The 16,752-nt window shown below is 37.3% G+C and overlaps 2 protein-coding genes and 1 non-coding gene across 5 annotated transcripts in view; 1 reads left to right on the top strand and 2 right to left on the bottom strand.

Annotated features, from left to right (window-relative positions):
- st6gal1 (ST6 beta-galactosamide alpha-2,6-sialyltranferase 1) overlaps positions 1–11,855 on the bottom strand; it is a 28,136-nt gene extending 16,281 nt beyond the window's left edge. Inside the window, exons 1-3 of one of the 2 annotated variants that reach the window (XM_061898774.1) lie at positions 11,626–11,855; positions 6,497–6,564; positions 6,308–6,396 (exon numbers count right to left, since the gene is read on the bottom strand). In XM_061898774.1, the coding sequence (XP_061754758.1) occupies positions 6,308–6,319 (12 nt within the window). In that variant the 5' untranslated portion in view covers positions 6,320–6,396; positions 6,497–6,564; positions 11,626–11,855. The remainder of the gene's footprint in view (positions 1–6,307; positions 6,397–6,496; positions 6,565–11,625) is intronic. The other variant, XM_061898773.1, reaches the window with a different exon arrangement.
- A 935-nt stretch (positions 11,856–12,790) lies between these two features.
- trnaw-cca (transfer RNA tryptophan (anticodon CCA)) lies at positions 12,791–12,862 on the top strand. The gene has a single exon. It is a non-coding gene; the product is annotated as a tRNA-Trp (tRNA).
- Positions 12,863–14,085: 1,223 nt separating this feature from the next.
- ncf1 (neutrophil cytosolic factor 1) overlaps positions 14,086–16,752 on the bottom strand; it is a 21,682-nt gene continuing 19,015 nt past the window's right edge. For both annotated transcript variants that reach the window (XM_061898776.1, XM_061898777.1), the window contains one exon: positions 14,086–14,347. In XM_061898776.1, coding sequence (XP_061754760.1) covers positions 14,184–14,347 — 164 coding nt within the window. In that variant the 3' untranslated portion in view covers positions 14,086–14,183. The remainder of the gene's footprint in view (positions 14,348–16,752) is intronic.

Raw genomic sequence — 16,752 nt, 5'->3', positions numbered from 1 at the left:
GTCTGTGCATGTTGCAATTGTGTGTGCGCAATATATAATATTAGTTAATTATTTTTTTTGTTTTACTTTTGTAGCTGTATGTAGAAATGGCACTGCTGGACGGGCAGCTGGTTGCATCAGCTCTCCTCTATTAATGTCTTTAATATCCTTTGTGTTCTTTGATGTTTCCCTCTAACACACGTTTGTGTGTGCTATGGCTATGATATTTTTTTCCTTGGCCTCAGTCTGGCCCCCCTCTCCATGGGCCCAGGCTGAGACTGAATATTGTTTTTAGTTATTTTTTTTTTTTTTTACCTCAACACCCCCCTCACCCAGACTGTTCATCTGTTTCTCACCTTTTTTGTAAGGGGCGCCAGAACTTGGCAGACTCTTAAGCGATCCTGTTCTGTCTCCCTGTAATGTTTGTCTGCTCTTGAACATTTAAAACATTTGTATGCTCGTACAACACTTAAGACCTTTAACATATCAGTATGTGGAATCAAATTATGGAACGGATTAACCAAAGAAATCAAACAAAGCACCAATATGATTCAGTTTAAGAGACTCTTCAAACTACAAGTGTTCACAAAGTACACAGAACAATAACTATGATGAACATGGTGAACCTTTTTGTTCTTTTGAGATAAAGATTATTGATGTATTTATTATTTGTTTACTTGCTATAGTATGTTATTCACGTATTATTTATTTATTTCCTGATCTGTTACAGAGGACACGGAAATTGGATAATACTTCTATGGAATGAAAAGGGGTAGGATTAAATAAGCTCTGCTTCTTCCTACTCCTTTTCGGACGTGCTGTAATGAAACATCTGGAAATATGTGATGAATTATTTATTTATTTATTTCGGCAATCTTCACATAAAACAAAGAACAACAACGAATTGTATCGTATGCATGTGCGAAATAAACTGAAACTGAACTGAACTGAAACTGAACTGAATGGAATTGTGCTGAAAATCTTAATTTCCCCTCAGGTTTTAATAAAGAACTTGTGATTCTGATTCTGTATGCGCTTGTTGGAAAAAGTTGGGAAACCCCTGGGGCAGTCATTTAAGCAGTATCAAATACAAAATGACAGAGAAAGAAGCTGCAGATTGAGAGAGCTGGCCTCAAACGCAACCCCTACTAACCCCACCATCCCCCCACCCCAGATCGAGGGCGAATGAACAGAGGGAGAAAGAAGGTAAAAATGAAAAGAAGGATGTGGAGGAGTCATGTAGAAAGCGGGGAGGGAAAATAGGATGAACATGGATGGCCTAAATAGATGAGGGGAAAAAACAACACGAGGGAAATGGAGGAGAGAAGGCTCCGCCCACATTTGATCCTGCTGTCATTCATGCTTTTATAGAAATAGATGATTGACAGTGTCATTGGAGATTACTCATACTAATCTGCACTTTAAACAGAGAAAGACTTTCTTTTTTCACAAGTGACCTCGGGAAATAAAGCATAGAGGCCTTTCAGGAGGCAGCTGTTCCACTGTGCTTTGGAATCTTTTCTTTGCTCGAGTATCAGTGCACATCTGTTTCTCATTCACTGTGCTTCAATGTCAGTCATTGAACCAAACACAGTTCCATTTATTTGGTCAACCCGAGTTGGTTACATTTGCACATGAAATAAACACGATCATCATCCACAGCGCCGCCACGACAGATGGTGGTGTCACTTGGTATGTACTTAAAGATGTCCCCTGAATCACAATCTCCTCTGTACGCACGCCTGCACGCACGCACGCAAGTACACACACAGTCCTGCAGCATGTGTGCGTGTAAAGCACTGATGGTCACGTGAATATCAGTGCTGAATCAAAGCAGAGAAGCGGATAGGTTTTCTTGCTGCCAGCCAATCAGGGAGCCACTGCAGCAGCACACATGCGGAAATATATAAATAGCTGTCCATAGAGGATTTATTTGAGCGAAAATATTACTAAGATTAGAGATTACAGTATAGTTTAACTTTGATAAGTTACAGAAGGGGCTTTTAAACAATATTAGCTTTGAACGTTACAAGGTTGCAGGCTTTAATTGAATGTTGTTAGGGTTGTTTTGTCTAAACAGCCACATGAATCAGCACAAAAAATATAATCAATGTACAGTATTTTAATAAAATAAAGGAATACTTATAGCAAAAAATGTGTGATGATTAAATCTCTTATTACCATTTATGTATATATATATATATATATATATATATATATATATATATATATATATATATATATATATATATATATATATATATATATATATATATATATATATATATATATATATATATATATACAGTGGGGCAAAAAATTATTTAGTCAGCCACTGATTGTGCAAGTTCTCCCACTTAAAATGATGACAGAGGTCTGTAATGTTCATCATAGGTATACTTCAATGTGAAAAAATAATCCAGGAACTCACATTGTAGAATTTTGAAAGAATTTATTTGTAAATTATGGTGGAAAATAAGTATTTGGTCAATAACAAAAATTCAACTCCATACTTGGTAATATAACCTTTGTTGGCAATAACAGAGGTCAAACGATTACTATAGGTCTTTACCAGGTTTGCACACACAGTAGCTGGTATTTTGGCCCATTCCTCTATGCAGATCTTCTCGAGAGCAGTGATGTTTTGGGGCTGTCGCTAAGCAACACAGACCTTCAACTCCCTCCACAGATTTTTCTATGGGGTTGAGGTCTGGAGACTGGCTAGGCCACTCCAGGACTTTCAAATGCTTCTTACAGAGAGCCACTCCTTCGTTGCCCGTTCGGTGTGTTTGGGATCATTTTCATGCTGGAAGACCCAGCCACGTTTCATCTTCAAAGCTCTCACTGATGGAAGGAGGTTTTGGCTCAAAATCTCATGATACATGGCCCCATCCATTATTTCCTTAACACGGATCAGTCGTCCTGTCCCCTTAGCAGAAAAACAGCTCCAAAGCATGATGTTTCCACCCCCATGCTTCACATTAGGTCTGGTGTTCTTGGGATGCAACTCAGTATTATTCTTCCTCCAAACACGACGAGTTAAGTTTATACCAAAATTTTCTATTTTGTTTCATCTGATCACATGACATCCTCCCAATCCTCTGCTTCAGACGGGCCTGGACATGCACTTGCTTAAGCAGGGGGACACGTCTGGCACTGCAGGATTTGATTCCCTGTCGGCGTAGTGTTACTGATGGTAACCTTTGTTACTTTGGTCCCAGCTCTCTGCAGGTCATTCACCAGGTCCCCCCGTGTGGTTCTGGGATTTTTGCTCACTGTTCTCATGATAATTTTGACCCCACGGGATGAAATCTTGCATGGAGCCCCAGATCGAGGGAGATTATCAGTGGTCTTGTATGTCTTCCATTTTCTGATAATTGCTCCCACAGTTGATTTTTTCACACCAAGCTGCTTGCCTATTGTAGATTCACTCTTCCCAGTCCGGTGCAGGTCTACAATTCTTTTCCTGGTGTCCTTCGACAGCTCTTTGGTCTTGGCCATTGTGGAGTTTGGAGTCTGACTGTTTGAGGTTGTGCACAGGGGTCTTTTATACAGATAAGGAGTTCAAACATGTTCCATTAATACAGGTAACGAGTGGAGGACAGAAGAGCTTCTTAAAGAAGAAGTTACAGGTCTGTGAGAGCCAGAGATTTTCCTTGTTTGAACTGACCAAATACTTATTTTCCACAATAATTTACATATTGTCTTCAAAGGCCTACTGAAATGAGATTTTCTTATTTAAACGGGGATAGCTGGTCCATTCTATGTGTCATACTTGATCATTCGCAATATTGCCATATTTTTGCTGAAAGGATTTAGTAGAGAACATCGACGATAAAGTTCGCTACTTTTGGTGCTGATAAAAAAGCTTTGCCTTTATTGGAAGTCGCAGACGATGACGTCACAAGGGTGAGGGCTCCTCACGTCCTCACACTGTTTTTAATGGGAGCCTCCAGCAGCAAGAGCTATTTGGACCGAGAAAACGACAATTCCCCCATTAATTTGAGCGAGGATGGTGATGATATTGATAGCGAAGGACTAGAAATAATTTTTTTAAAAAGTAAAAAAAAAAAGGCGATTGCATTGGGACGATTCAGATGTTTTTAGACACATTTACTAGGATAATTCTGGGAAATCCCTTATCTTTCTATTGTGTTGCTAGTGTTTTAGTGAGATTAAATAGTACCTGATAGTCGGAGGGGCGTGTCCACGGGTGTCTTGAGTCCAGTGTCTGAGGGAAGTCACGGCAGACACAAGGAAGGCGCAAACTCCACAGATCTCCGGTAAGTGGCGACTTTTTAACACAATTTTCTCACCGAAACCTGCCGGTTGACAAGTGGTTGGGAACCATGTTCGCTTGACCGCTCTGATCCATAGTAAAGCTTCACCTCCAGGAATTTTAAACAAGGAAACACCGTGTGTTTGGGTGGCTAAAGGCTAAAGCTTCCCAACTCCATCTTTCTACTTTGACTTCTCCATTATTAATTGAACAAGTTGCAAAAGATTCAGCAACACAGATGTCCAGAATACTGTTTAATTGCGCGATGAAAAGAGACGACTTTTAGCCGAAAATAGTGCTGCGCTAATATTTCCTGACAGTCCGTGACGTCACGCGCACGTGTCATCATTCCGCGACGTTTTTAACAAGAAACTCCGGGGGAAATTTTAAATTGCAATTTAGTAAACTAAGCCGGCCATATTGGCATGTGTTGCAATGTTAATATTTCATTACTGATATATAAACTATCAGACTGCGTGGTCGGTAGTAGTGGGTTTCAGTAGGCCTTTAAAATTCCTACAATGTAAATTCCTGGATTTTTTTTCTCACATTCTGTCTCTCACAGTTTAAGTGTACCTATGATGAAAATTGCAGACCTCTGTCATCATTTTAAGTGGGAGAACTTGCACAATCGGTGGCTGAATAAATACTTTTTTGCCCCACTGTATATACATAAATACATATTTGAGTAACCATACAATACATTTTATAATAGAAAAATAATGTTCTGTTTGTTTTCTACTTCATCTTGTTCTTGTCTTTCTTCCCCCTGTTCTTCTTCTACTTCTTTTTGTTATTTTCCACTTACAGAGAATAATAATAATAGAAACATAAATGCGAACTAACACGATTAATCACATTAATCATGTAATAATCAAGCAATTTATTTGTATTTTTACCTTCTTACCTGAGTGAGGAGACTGCAATGTGTGTGCTGGCTGCCACTTTAAAATAAACCTTAAAAACTGGTACAAATGTTCGAGCAAGTAAGTGATGTGCATTCAAGTAAAACATCTAAAAAATGCTCCTGTTATGACATTAAAATTGCATTTCTGTCCAAATATATGTGTTTTTCCCCAGTTGCTTTAAATCATGCACAAAAGTAATAACATGAGATTAATCATAATTAATCCAAATGTAAATTAATCTGTTTAATATATGACGCACATTCAAGTAAAACATTTAAAAAATCTTTACTGCATGGCATTCTGACAATATAATTGCATTTGTGTCCAAATATTGTAGTTTTTTTGTTCAAATGTATTTAAATTAGGCAAGCAAATAATAAACTGCGAATAATCATGATTAATCAAAACTCAAAAGAGTGATTAATCTGAATAAAAAATGACATCCATACAAGTAAAATATTTAAAGAATGTTCTTGTACGACATTCTGACATTAACATTGCATTTCTGTCCAAATATTGGGGTCTTATTTTAGGTTTATTTGAATTCTGCAAGTAATTAATAACCTGTAATTAATCATGATTAATCCAAATTCAAAAGTGTGATCAAACTGTATAATAAATGACGTCCATTCCAATAATACATTTAAAAATGTTCCTGTATGACATTCTGACAATAAAATTGCATTTGTGTCCAAATATCGGAGCCTTTATTTAAGTTGATATAATATATGCACAATAGTTACTGCATTTGAATAATCAACATATCAAAAGTGTGATTAATTAATAATTAAAAATGTAATTGTTTGACAGTAATACAACAATTCTGTAACATGTATGTATTGTGTTTATGTAAATACAATATTTAGGATTATATTTTGAAGAAAACAAAAAAAAAAAGTATATGTAAAAATGAATGTAAAACACAATATAAATGTAAAATAAGACAAAACAAAAACATAACCATTGGTGTTACTAATAGCTCAGTAAAATATTGTCTCGATTCTACAATTTGAGGATAGGTCACGCTAAAAACAGCTGTTACTCTTGTTAAAACACTGCATTTCATATTCATTCAATTACTGGAATATTTGAATCACTGCCTAATGATTTCTTGTTGTTGTGGGACTGTGATAACGTTTACCTTGTAGCCCATGCTGAGTTGTGGGTGCTGTTGCTTAGAAACTGATTGCTGCCTTATGGTTTCCCCTCATCCTTCATCCCTCATCCCTCCTGTAGACAGAACAGTATATTTATTTGCACATGCATTTGTCACAGTGTGATAAACTAAAATACATCAAAAGCATTTTAAAAATGCGCAGAAAGTGCTTACATATAAATAATGTTGGAAGAACCACTGTCAAGTTCTTTATGACTTTTGTCCGCCTGCACTTGAAAAGGCTGAGAAGATCATAGAAGACACTTTATCAACTCAACTACAGGATGTTTTGTAGGGTTTGTTTCACACCACATCTATTACAGGATAACCTTAAATCAAAGAAGGGTAGCATGAAATACAACTGTCAGTATCAATACACATTGTATAAATATCACTACCTGTATCTAAGACCAAAAATAGTAATAACCTTAAATCAAAGAAGGGTAGCATAAAATACAACTGTCAGTATCAATACACAATGTATAAATATCACTACCTGTATCTAAGACCAAAAATAGTAATTACATACTAGTGGTCTCTCCGTTCTTCGCTCATTACAATTCCATTCTTGTAGTTCTATCCATTGCATTCGCATTAAATGACTTCACTCTGTACAAGTCCTTTTTAATGTCATATGATGTCACAAAGTACACTATATTGCCAAAAATATTTGGCCACCCATCCAATTGATGAAAATCAGGTGTCCTAATCACTTCGCCCGGCCACAGGCGTAAAAAAACAAGCACTTAGGCATGGAGACTGTTTCTACAAACATTTGTGAAAGAACGGGGCGCTCTCAGGAGCTCAGTGATTTCCAGCGTAAAACTGTTATAGGATGCCACCTGTGCAACAAATCCAGTCATGAAATTTCCTCACTCCTAAATATTACAAAGTCAACAGTCGGCTTCATTACAAGAAAATGGAAGAGTTTGGGAACAACTGCAACTCAGCCACCAAGTGGTAGGCCACATACATTGACAAAGAGGGGTCAGCATAGTGCAAAGACTTTCTGCACAGTCAGTTGCTACAGAGCTCCAAACTTCATGTAAACTTCCAATTAACCTACGTACAGTACGCAGAGAGCTTCATGGAATGGGTTTCAATGGCCGAGCAGTTGCATCTAAGCCATACATCACCAAGTCCAATGCAAAGCTTTGGATCCAGCGGTGTAAAAGCATGTCACCACTAGACTCCAGAGCAGTGGAGACACGTTCTCTGGACTGATGAATCACACTTTTCCATCTGGCAATCTGATGGACGGGTCGGGGTTTGGAGGTCACCAGGAGAACGCTACATTTCAGACTACATTGTGCTGAATGTGACATTTCAGGTGTGGGGTAGTTTTTCAGGGGTTCAGCTTGGCCCCTTAATTCCAGTGAAAGGAACTTTAAAGCTCCAGGATACCAAAACATATTAGACAATTCCATGCTCCCAACCTTGTGGGAACAGTTTGCCACTTCCTTTTCCAACATGACTGTGCACTAGTGCACAAAGCAAGGTCCATAAAGACTTGGATGACAGAGTCTGATGTGGATGAACTTGATTGGCCTGCACAGAGTCCTGACCTGAACCCGATAGAACACCTTCTGGATGAATTAGAACAGAGACTGAGAGCCAGGCCTTCTCGACCAACATCGGTATGTGAATTCACTAATGCGCTTTTGGAAGAATGGTCGAACATTCCTATAAACACACTCCACAACCTTGTGGACAGCCTTCCCAGAAGAGTTAAAGCTGTAATAGCTACAAAAGATAGACCGACATTATATTGACCCCTAGGAATGGGATGGCACTTAAAAGTTTGTATATGAGTCAAGGCAGGTGGCCAAATACTTTTGGCAATATAGTGTATCTGTTATGCATGAACGAGGGTGAATCATGACGGTCCAATGAAAAACGATTTTTGGACCTAAAATGCTTATATATTTAAACAGAGTCTGGCAGCTGACTGAAGAAAGGATGTCTGGCCATTCAAGTCCTGTTTGAAATTTAACCTCACTCAACTTGAAAAGGCTGACGAGATCCTATGGAAAAGTTAATTAATACATTTATCCAGATTGAAACTTAGTGTTTTTTAAAGCATTTTATCAATAGTTTTAGGTGGTTTTGAACATGCTGTATTGTTTAAGATACTGACAACAACACATCGATTATTTCAATGTTCTGTGTCAATTTTCAACAAAAGTACTAATAGTATTTGTTCATATAAAAGAAAGATAGTTAAGCTGCTTCTTGCAGTACCATTCATAATGACGAACAAATAGGTGTGGCATGAAATTTGCACAAACCCTAAAAACAGTTTTTAATGTTGAATGTAAGTATAATTGTAAAATGTAGAGCTGTAAACTGCTTTCTATTGTAAAGTATGTGTGTCTTCTTTCTTTTATAAAACATTTGTGAGACAAAACTAATAGACGCTGAATTAAAAAAATAAGAGTAGAATATCAATCAATCAATCAATGTTTACTTATATAGCCCTAAATCACTAGTGTCTCAAAGGGCTGCACAAACCACCACGACATCCTCGGTAGGCCCACATAAGGGCAAGGAAAACTCACACCCAGTGGGACATCGGTGACAATAATGACCCAGTGGGACGTCGGTGACAATGATGACTATGAGAACCTTAGAGAGGAGGAAAGCAATGGATGTCGAGCGGGTCTAACATGATACTGTGAAAGTTCAATCCACAATGGATCCAACACAGTCGCGAGAGTCCAGTCCAAAGCGGATCCAACACAGCAGCGAGAGTCCCGTTCACAGCGGAGCCAGCAGGAAACCATCCCAAGCGGAGGCGGATCAGCATCGCAGAGATGTCCCCAGCCGATACACAGGCAAGCAGTACATGGCCACCGGATTTTTGCTTTCAGTTAATGTTTTTTTCTGAAATTATGTATTGTTTTATCTTTTGCGTGTGCCTCACAAGACGAAGGTCCTGGGTTCCATCACCGGGCTCGAAGTGTTTCTGTGTGGAGTTTGCATATTCTTCCCCTGACTGCGTGGGTTCCGTCCGGGTCCTCCGGCTTCCTCCCACCTTCAAAAACTACCAAGCTAAATTGGCCCTAGAGTGTGAATGTTGTCTGTCTATCTGTGTTATCCCTGCAATGAGGTGTCAGGCCGAGAGCGACACGCGGTAGAAAATGGATGTATGGGATGGATAATTTCATTTGTGAAATTGTAAATTTGTTTGCTTTTTGTTCGTTTGTTTTCTGTAATTGTAAATTGTTTTGCCTTTTATTTATTTTGCTAAAAATATTTGTTTTATCTATTTTTAATTTCCTTTGTGAAATAGTGAGTTGTTTTGCTTTTTGTTAGTGTGTTTTCTGAAATTCTAAATTGTTTTATCTTAAGCTAATTGAATTTCTTGAAATTGTAAGTTTTTTTATCTTTTGTTTATGAGTTTTCTGAAATTGTAAGTTGTTTTTCCTTTTGTTAATTTGGTTTGCACAATTGTAAATTAGTATGTATTTTCCTGAGGGAACTCTCCTGATTGTAAATAATGTAAATAATTCAATGCATATACTCTGATGATTAACTTGTGTGATGACTGTATTATGCTGATAGTATATATTTGTACCATTATTTGATTAACGTGGACCCCGACTTAAACAAGTTGAAAAACTTATTCAGGTGTTACCATTAGTGGTCAATTGTACGGAATGTGTACTGTACTGTGCAATCTACTGATAAAAGTTTAAATCAATCAATCAATCATAGGAATCAATAAAGTACTATCTATTGTCTATTGTTCATTGGTTTTCTGTCATTGTAATTTGTTTCATGAAATACAATAGTGTTTTTCACAGAGACAATAAAATGCCCAAGATAACAGATTAAGGAAGAGATATATTTTGGGTGTTTAGAGTCAGCAACTTTTTTTAGGCTGCACTAATAAGTCTGTATTATTACCACTACTTATTATTTCTTTCTACTACTTCTACTACTATTAAAAATATGATTTTCATGTATATCATACAGATGTTCCATCCATTTTATACAAATGTGTATATATATATATATATATATATATATATATATATATATATATATATATATATATATATATATATATATATATATATATATATAAGGGGTATATTAGGGGTGTGGGAAAAAATCGATTCAAATACGAATTGATTCTCATTTTTAAAAAAAAAAAATATATTTTTATTTTTTTTTAATCACACAAACTACTACACAGCAATACCATAACAATGCAATCCAATTCCAAAACCAAACCTGACCCAGCAACACTGCAATAAACAGAGCAATTGAGAGGAGACACAAACACGGCACAGAAAAAAACAAAAGTAGTGAAACAAAAAGGAATATTATCAACAACAGTATCAATATTAGTTATAATTTCATCATAGTAGTGATTAAAAATCCCTCATTTACATTATCATTAGACATTGATAAAAAAAAAAAGAACAATAGTGTCAAAGTGGCTTACACCTGCATCGCATCTCATAAGCTTGACAACACACTGTGTCCAATGTTTTCACAAGGACAAAATAAGTCATATTTTTGGTTCGTTTAATAGTTAAAACAAATTTACATAATTGCAATCAGTTGATAAAACATTGTACTTTACAATAAAAGCTCTTTTTTTTTTTTTTTAAATCTACTACTCTGCTAGCATGTCAGCTGACTGGGGTAGATCCTGCTGAAATCCTATATATTGAATGAATACAGAATCGTTTTGAATCGGAAAAATATATTTTTTGAATCGAGAATCGCGTTGAATCGAAAAAGTCAATATATTATCGAATCGGGACCCCAAGAATTGATATTGAATCGAATCGTGGGACACCCGAAGATTCGCAGCCCTAATATATATATATATATATATATATATATATATATATATATATATATATATATACATATATACATATATATATATATATATATATATATATATATATATATATATGATACCTCTGTCCCCTCAAGTCAACAATTCATTCTGTGCCCCTGTCAAAAAATTAAGATTTAATGCAAAAAAATGCAACCTTATCGTTCTGGGTCTCTGGATGATAATCAAAGAGAAATAGCATAAAAGTACCACCAAGTCTAAACACGTTTAAAGCTTGATAAATAACAATATGCCTTTTATCTAATCGTCAAACCAGAATAGCCATTATGTCTTTAATCTTATAGGTTATCTAACTGTAGGCACCACTACCTTCTTCATATCAATCACTCTACCAAAAATGTAATAGACAATATACACAAAACAATATAAAAAACATTAAGCACATAGATAGCTAGATAGATGGATAAATTGATAGATAGATGACCTGTATAAAGTGGTGCTCCTCGGTCACGAGCCTTCCTTGTTCCTGCGTCGTTCCGTCTCTATATACCCACACTACGGTGCCAAACGGACCGTCTTTAGATTCGCCATGTTTCCGTTAAGTCTTGTAAGTCTGGGTCGAGGAAATATTGGGGTAAACACGGTCAAAAACTGCAACAGCACTGCTTTGGGGCGATCCGCAGCATGATGAGTATCAAAGTCACAAATATGCTATACGTGTACTTCCGTTTTTATATTACAAAATAAGAGCATCATGTTTATACATTTGTATTAAATATCATTTAATGTCGATTAGTGGGTTTTATTCTGAGATAAATATATTTTTTATATTTTTTGACACCATTTATCATGTTGTCTACCCGTAAAAATTGACATTTTCAATCAGAAATAGCTTTGCTCTGAATAGCTATTCAATACATCCGTTTATTTATGTAAATAAAAACGCTTCACAGACCGTTTTGTGCTACTGCTGCAGCCAACCAAGACATTCAATCTAAAGCAGAGAAGAAGAGAAGATGTAAAAAATATTTTTTCTGTGGTCGAAGTTGAATAATTTGAAAATATGCTGTAAAATGTAAATATCACGTGACATAATTAATAGATGTCGACAAAATCACGTCTGAAGGAGAGAGACAATTATGTAAGGCTGGGTGTTGGGTCTGGTGGATTGGTTAAAGGAACGAAAACAGGATCCAAACTGTTATACTGTTGTACAATTTAGAAACATCTAGTTTAGAATAATTTGACTCAAGTGAAAGCACGTCAACTAATAGCTTATGGATGAAAACGTAACAGAATGTCGGGAACCGGTGACGAACATTATCAACAATCATCTTTGTAGCACATCATTTGTGTTTGTTTTTTAATAATCTAAATGTTAGGCCAAATTTGCGGAACACGTAGGACGAACATAGAAATATACATTGCGCACACAAGCATGCACCTGGTTTTAAATAGCACAGCCACAAAAGAACACATGTGCTGTGCTAGCTAGTTGGGAGTTATTGTTTGCCAGTATAATACCCTTGTATTTTGTCGGAGGACGGCTATTAATGCACATTTTGTCACCAATACCGTTATGTCGTCAGTTTATTTCAGATATCATAATGTTTAGTTTAAATATATCACCATTGAGGAGAATGGCACAGGACCTCGTGGCGCAACGGTAGCGCGTCTGACTCCAGATCAGAAGGTTGCGTGTTCAAATCACGTCGGGGTCAGTCTTTTCGTGACCTCCACAAAAATTCAAAATGTACATTCACTCACCTACCTTTTCTTTTCTAAAACAGCATGTGTGATTTCTTACAACAAAAGCTTTTTTATTGACATTTTTTGTAACGGGGGCAACCGAGAGAAAGCTGAAAATAAAACAAGCATTGTTTGAATGTATTCTTTTTTTTTTTTTAAAAGCTTCATTTTCACATATCAATCAATCAATCAATGTTTACTTATATAGCCCTAAATCACTAGTGTCTCAAAGGGCTATTTGACTTTACTATAATAACACTTTTTTTAAAGGCCTACTGAAACCCACTACTACCAACAACGCAGTCTGATAGTTTATATATCAATGATGAAATATTAACATTGCAACACATGCCCATACGGCCTTTTTAGTTTACTAAATTGCAATTTTAAATTTCCCGTAAGTTTCTTGTTGAAAATTTCGCAGAATGATGACGCGTACGTGTTACGTCACGGACTGTAAGGAAATATTAGCGCTGCACCAAACACGGCTAAAAGTCGTCTCTGTTCATGGCGTGATTACACAGTATTTTGGACATCTGTGTTGCTGAATCTTTTGCAATTTGTTCATTTAATAATGGAGACTATAAAGAACAATGCTGTTGGTGGAAAGCGGTGGATTGCAGCTGTCTTTAGCACCGAGACACAGCCGGTGTTTCTTTGTTTGTTGTCAAACTTTAACACAGAGCGGTCAAGCGAACATGTTTTCTCTACGTCAACCAGCATGTTTTTGGATGGGGAAATTGTGATATATATTTAACCGGAGAAATCATTGGATTATTCGTCGTCCTGCAGCAGCTGTCTAAAAAGCAGCTGTGAGCTTGGCTCCTCGGCTTCTCTCTGAGACACTTCCTGTTCACCGCATCCACCTGACCTCAAGGTATGTCTTTATAATCTTTAAAATCTCACTAAAACACTATTAAAACAATAAGACGATAAGGATCTTCCAGAATTATCCTAGTAAATGTGTCTAATTACATTTGAAACGCTCACACTGCCGCCGCCCGGAGCCGTCGTGACGTCACGCGCACATACTTCCGGTAAAGGCAGGGCTTTTCTATTAGCAACCAAAAGTTGCAAACTTTATCGTCGATGTTCTCTACTAAATCCTTTCAGCAAAAATATGGCAATATTCTGAAATGATCAAATATGACACATAGAATGGACCTGCTATCCCCGTTTGAATAAGAAAATCTCATTTCAGTAGGCCTTTAATGAATGTAACAATCAGGAATAAATTAGCATGTGACAATAAAAAGTGAGGAAGAGACTATGGAAATAGGTAGACCTTCTAAGCTAAATGCTGCTGCTGCTTCCGGAGTTTCGGACGCTGACTTTCTTGCGGGTATTGTCGGTGCAGCGTTCCAGGATGAGCTCTGGACTCGGTCGAGGAGGAATGACCGGAGGCTCCTGCTTCAGCTCACACTCTGAGCTAATGCTCAGCTGCTCTGGAATGTTTCCTAGGCGGGCAAAAAAATGCAAAATTGTCATTTCAGCGTAACATCTAAAATCAAATGGTGATACAAAGATTAGGAAACTCTACCAATACCTACCAAGTCTTTTGTTAATTTGTTATTTTAAATGCTTAACAGATTTTAAACTTGAAATACAATTAAAATGTATTATATTTTTATTTTATATTTAAAACACTTTATTTTGGTCTACACAACATGTAATGATGGTTCTTTGGTCAAAAGATATTTTGCTGAAGATGATACGGAGGACAGAATTAAAAAGCACCAATGGTTGTCACACACACTAAGTGTGGAGAAATTATCCTCTGCATCCCCATACCCTCACCCCCTGGGAGGTGAGGGGAGCAGTGAGCAGCAGTGGTGCCAACGCTCAGGAATCATTTTTGGTGATTTAATCCCCAGTTCCAACCCTTGATGCTGAGTGCCAAGCAGGGAGGTCACGGGTCCCATTTTTATAGTCTTTGGTATGACTCGGCCAGGGTTTGAACTCGCGACCTACTGATCTCAGGCCGGTCACTCAAAGATATGCTGCCTAAGGTTAAACTTCTACCGAGTCATTATCTCTCCAATGCTAAATCCTGGACATATCCATGTGTATATGGACATCTAAATTATTTTGTATTCTATATAATGTTAATACTTAAATTGCTGCAGCGTTGAACACTTTTAAACAACATAGGTTCAAGTCAGCTATTCAGCAAGCTGTGCCACATGCTACATTGCAAAGGTAATAATGGATTATAATACTAACTGGTCTGACCATTGCCAAACACATCAGGCACAAAAAAAGCAGTTTTTCAGGAAAGTGATTCTCTATTTTGCCGGAGGACGGCGATGCTATTGTCTCACATTAGAAGGCTTAGTTAGCTACTCAACAAATCAAGCTTTCAACTTATCATTCACACATTTCTAACCTACTGTTATTACAAACCCCGTTTCCATATGAGTTGGGAAATTGTGTTAGATGTAAATACAAACGGAATACAATGATTTGCAAATCCTTTTCAACCCATATTCAGTTGAATACGCTACAAAGACAAGATATTTGATGTTCAAACTGATACAATTTTTTTTTTGTGCAAATAATCATTAACTTTAGAATTTGATGCCAGCAACACGTGACAAAGAAGTTGGGAAAGATGGCAATAAATACTGATAAAGTTGAGGAATGCTCATCAAACACTTATTTGGACCATCCCACAGCTGTGCGGCAAATTGGGAACAGGTGGGTGCCATGAATGGGAATAAAATGCTCAGTCTTTCACAAGAAAGAATGGGGGCGAGATACACCCCTTTGTCCACAAATGCATGAGCAAATAGTCAAACAGTTTAAAAAAACATTTCTCAAAGTGCAATTGCAAGAAATTTAGGGATTTCGACATCTGCGGTCCATAATATCATCAAAAGGTTCAGAGAATCTGGAGAAATCACTCCACGTAAGCGGCATGGCAGGAAACCACCATTGAATGACCGTGACCTTCGATCCCTCAAACGGCACTGTATCAAAAACCGACATCAATCTCTAAAAGATATCCCCACATGGGCTCAGGAACACTTCTGAAAACCACTGTCACTAAATACTATTCGTCGCTACATCTGTAAGTGCAAGTTAAAGCTCTACTATGCAAAGTGAAAGCCATTCATCAACAACATCCGGAAACGCCGCTGGCTTCCCTGGGCCCGAGATCATCTATGGACTGATGCAAAGTGGAAAAGTGTTCTATGGTCTGACGAGTCCACATTTCAATTTTTGGGGGGGAAATATTCGACATTGTGTCATCCAGACCAAAGGGGAAGTGAACCATACAGAGACTGTTATCGGCGCAAAGTTCAAAAGCCAGCATCTATGATGGTATGGGTGTGCATTAGTGCTTAAGGCATGGGTAACTTACATCTGTGAAGGCACCATCAATGCTGAAAAGTACATACAGGATTTGGAACAACATATGCTGCTATCTAAGCGCCGTCTTTTTCATGGAGGCCAAGCCACATTCAGAACGTGTTACAACAGCGTGGCTTTGTAAAAAAAAGAGTGTGGGTACTTTCCTGGCTCGCCTGCAGTCCAGACCTGTCTCCCATCAAAAATGTGTGGCCCATTATGAAGTGTAAAATACGACAGCGGAGGCCCCGGACTGTTGAACGACTGAAGCTCTACATAAAAGGAGAATGGGAAAGAATTCCCCTTTCAAAGCTTCAACAATTAGTTTCCTCAGTTACCAAACGTTTATTGAGTGTTGTTAAAAGAAAAGGTGATGTAACACAGTGGTGAACGTGCCCTTTCCCAACTACTTTTGCACGTGTTGGAGCCATGAAATTCTAAGTTAATTATTATTTGCTAAAACAAAATAATGTTTAAGAGTTTGAACATCAAATATCTTGTCTGTATAGTG

Source organism: Nerophis ophidion, linkage group LG04 (assembly GCF_033978795.1).
Source record: "Nerophis ophidion isolate RoL-2023_Sa linkage group LG04, RoL_Noph_v1.0, whole genome shotgun sequence".
Lineage (NCBI taxonomy): Eukaryota > Metazoa > Chordata > Actinopteri > Syngnathiformes > Syngnathidae > Nerophis > Nerophis ophidion.
The sequence above is the reverse complement of the archived record's forward strand: the minus strand, read 5'-3'. Positions and strand labels throughout refer to the sequence as shown.